Source organism: Phaethon lepturus, unplaced genomic scaffold (assembly GCF_000687285.1).
Source record: "Phaethon lepturus isolate BGI_N335 unplaced genomic scaffold, ASM68728v1 scaffold49935, whole genome shotgun sequence".
NCBI lineage: Eukaryota > Metazoa > Chordata > Aves > Phaethontiformes > Phaethontidae > Phaethon > Phaethon lepturus.
In genome coordinates, this window is record NW_010542211.1 from 5,385 (window position 1) to 8,039 (window position 2,655).

The 2,655-nt window shown below is 43.4% G+C and overlaps 1 protein-coding gene across 1 annotated transcript in view; it reads left to right on the forward strand.

The window, feature by feature from the left end:
* Positions 1-436: 436 nt before the first annotated feature.
* The window catches only part of TM9SF4 (transmembrane 9 superfamily protein member 4), a 10,260-nt gene continuing 8,041 nt past the window's right edge, over positions 437-2,655 (forward strand). Inside the window, exons 1-2 of the mRNA XM_010287955.1 lie at positions 437-545; positions 2,155-2,254. Of these exons, the coding sequence (XP_010286257.1) occupies positions 447-545; positions 2,155-2,254 (199 nt within the window). The 5' untranslated portion in view covers positions 437-446. The remainder of the gene's footprint in view (positions 546-2,154; positions 2,255-2,655) is intronic.

A 2,655-nucleotide genomic window follows, 5' to 3' on the forward strand; every position in this document is an offset into this window, starting at 1 on the left:
CGGCTTGTGAGCATCAGTCAGTAAGCGGCTGCAGGGACTGATGTGGGACTAACTCCTGACGTGCCAAGCTGACTGAAATCCAGCGCCGGGGCTATGGCCCTCTTCTCTAGTAATCCATGGGGTTCTCTAACACCAGGACATTAGATGGGTGAGAGTAGAAAAGTCAGGTGAAGGCCCTCTAGATGAAGCGTGTTCCAGATAAGAAGTACCGTTTTCTTGTGGTTGCGTGAAGCCAATGTTTTCCTGATTGCAGATGAAAAGACAGAGGCACACAGAGTGAAGTGACTTGATGAGAGTCACAAAACAAAGTTAAGAACAGCTTTTCTGAATTCAATTTGTGTTTTCTGGGATGAACACTTTTAGTGTTGTTGCCCATCTCTAATGTTGTTCCCATGTTTCTGTTGTGTTCATGTTTCTTCTCCTTTTTGCAGGAAAGGCTAAGATATATGCTGGCCTTGCTGTTGCTGCTGCATGGTACAGACTCTTTCTATGTACCTGGTGTGGCTCCTATCAACTTCCACCGCAATGATCCTGTAGAAATAAAGGTAGGATGAACTTACATGGTGCTGGTTTTTAGTTTTAGGTTTTCTTGTGTTTTGGTTTTTTCCTTCTGTATATCACAGCAGCTAAGTGGGACTAGAAAGTGAAATTTGGGGATCCTGTTACTAAAATTTTGGGGGCAGATATTTGCTCTTTTTCACAACATTTGTGTAGAGTGTTGGGGATAAGCAGTCCTTAAGTGGTCACTGTCGTCATTGTACCCTGCAGTTCCCAACATGATTCTTTTTCTTGTTTCTGATATCTCCTATCAAATTCATTCAGCAGTTGCACCAAAGTCCTCAAGATGTTGCTTTATTTGGGAAAAGAGCCCTCTTTCTAAGGGGCTTTGAAGTTAATTTAATCAGAGGTTTCTTTCCAGTATTATACTGACTTTCAAAGTGCAAGGCAGGGGGGCCTTTTAGGTGCTAGGTGAATGTAGAATAAAGAAGTGGTTTGAATCAGACCTTTTCAATTTTCTGTTCTACCTGGTTTGCACATGTTGTGTCTTCAAGTCAAGTGAAATCCATGATAAGCCCTTTTCAAGTGCAGGCATTTGTCCTTGAGCGTTGCAGATCTTAAACCCCAGGCTTGCTGAAGAGCTGTTCCCATGCAGTATTGCTGGTAGTGAATGATGGAACTGCTTCCTCTGTACAGGAGAAAACCAGGCTTTGTTTCCAGACATCAGCAATTTATAGCCCATTTAATTTATTTTTCTAAAGCTGTGGCCTCTGTCTCAGCAAAATCCAGCACCCTTGGGGATGCTGAGGCTTGCTGCTCCCACATGAAGTACAACACAGTTTGCTGCCTGGCCACAGGGTGCCAGACGTAGGCTATTTTTAAGCAAATGAGACTTGCCTGTGGCTACAGTAAGCTTCCCAGAAGAAGGGGGTGTTGGAGTGGCTGTTCTCAAAGGGATTTCATGAGCCAAATGCTTCCTCAAGTGATAAGGCAAGTCAGCTTGTTTGCCAGCGCTCTTCCAATAAATGAGCTTGGCTTCAATACAAAGGACTCCTGATTTTCAGAGCGACTGTGGCCTTGGTATCATGGTATGTCTTGTGCCGTGTGATTTGTGGGAACTCTCCAGAAATGTTTGGGTTTTGTCGCCATCCGTTGTCTTCCCAATCTGATGATTCTATAGCTTTCCTTACAGAGATAAAAATTGCTCTAATTTTCATATCATTAGAGGCCAGACCTCTAGGTCCAGTGTGACATGAATTTTTTTTGGGAGAAAAGGCTGCAGTCTTGTATGAAACATGACTCTTGAATCTCTTTTGAGCTCTTTGTTGTTTCTTAGAACTCCACTGAGTCAAAGTTGTGAAACCAATCCACCATGCTTCTTTCTTCAAGTGTTACTCTGTGAATGAATTGCTACTAAATCACAGTGTAGGCAATGTACAACTAAGAATTGTGCAAAAGGAAAGAAAGCTGGAGCACTCCCAGGAACATGTATCTTTTTTTTTTTTTTAAATTCTTTTAATTTTTGTATTTAACAGCTTCCAGAAGTGAGCTTTATGGGAGGTGTCTTGAAGTAAGCTTCAGCTTCTGGCTGATGCTGAGAGGATAGGAAACTATCCAAGTTCTTTCATGGGGATAATGCTTCCGTTCTTCCACCAGGCTGTGAAGCTCACCAGCTCACGAACCCAGCTACCATATGAGTACTATTCATTGCCTTTCTGCCAGCCCACCAAGATAACATACAAGGCTGAGAATCTCGGTACGTATCTGTTGAACAGTGTGTTCTCCAGCAGTAAGTGGGCTGCCATTTATGAACTGCATGAGGGTATGTTTACAGGAGTAAAAGCAATTGCAAATGTCATCTCTAATAAACTGTTCGTGGAGAGCCTGCTTCCTCTAATTTGTTAAATGCTGCCTGTTTGCAAACTAGGATATCCCTATATTGGAAAGAGGAAACGCCTTTCCTGAAGGAGGGCATGTAAACTGCTTCGTAGGTAGAGCTTGATACCTCCAACAAAATAATTAAACTCTCCTTCGATCTTATCCTTGTGAATCTGTGGTGACAAAAGGAGACTTGCTGTCATCATTCCAGCTGTACAATGCGCTGCCAAGCCAGTGGCAGGGTCAGGGGGCCGAAGACCGGGCGGCCCCCCCAATCCC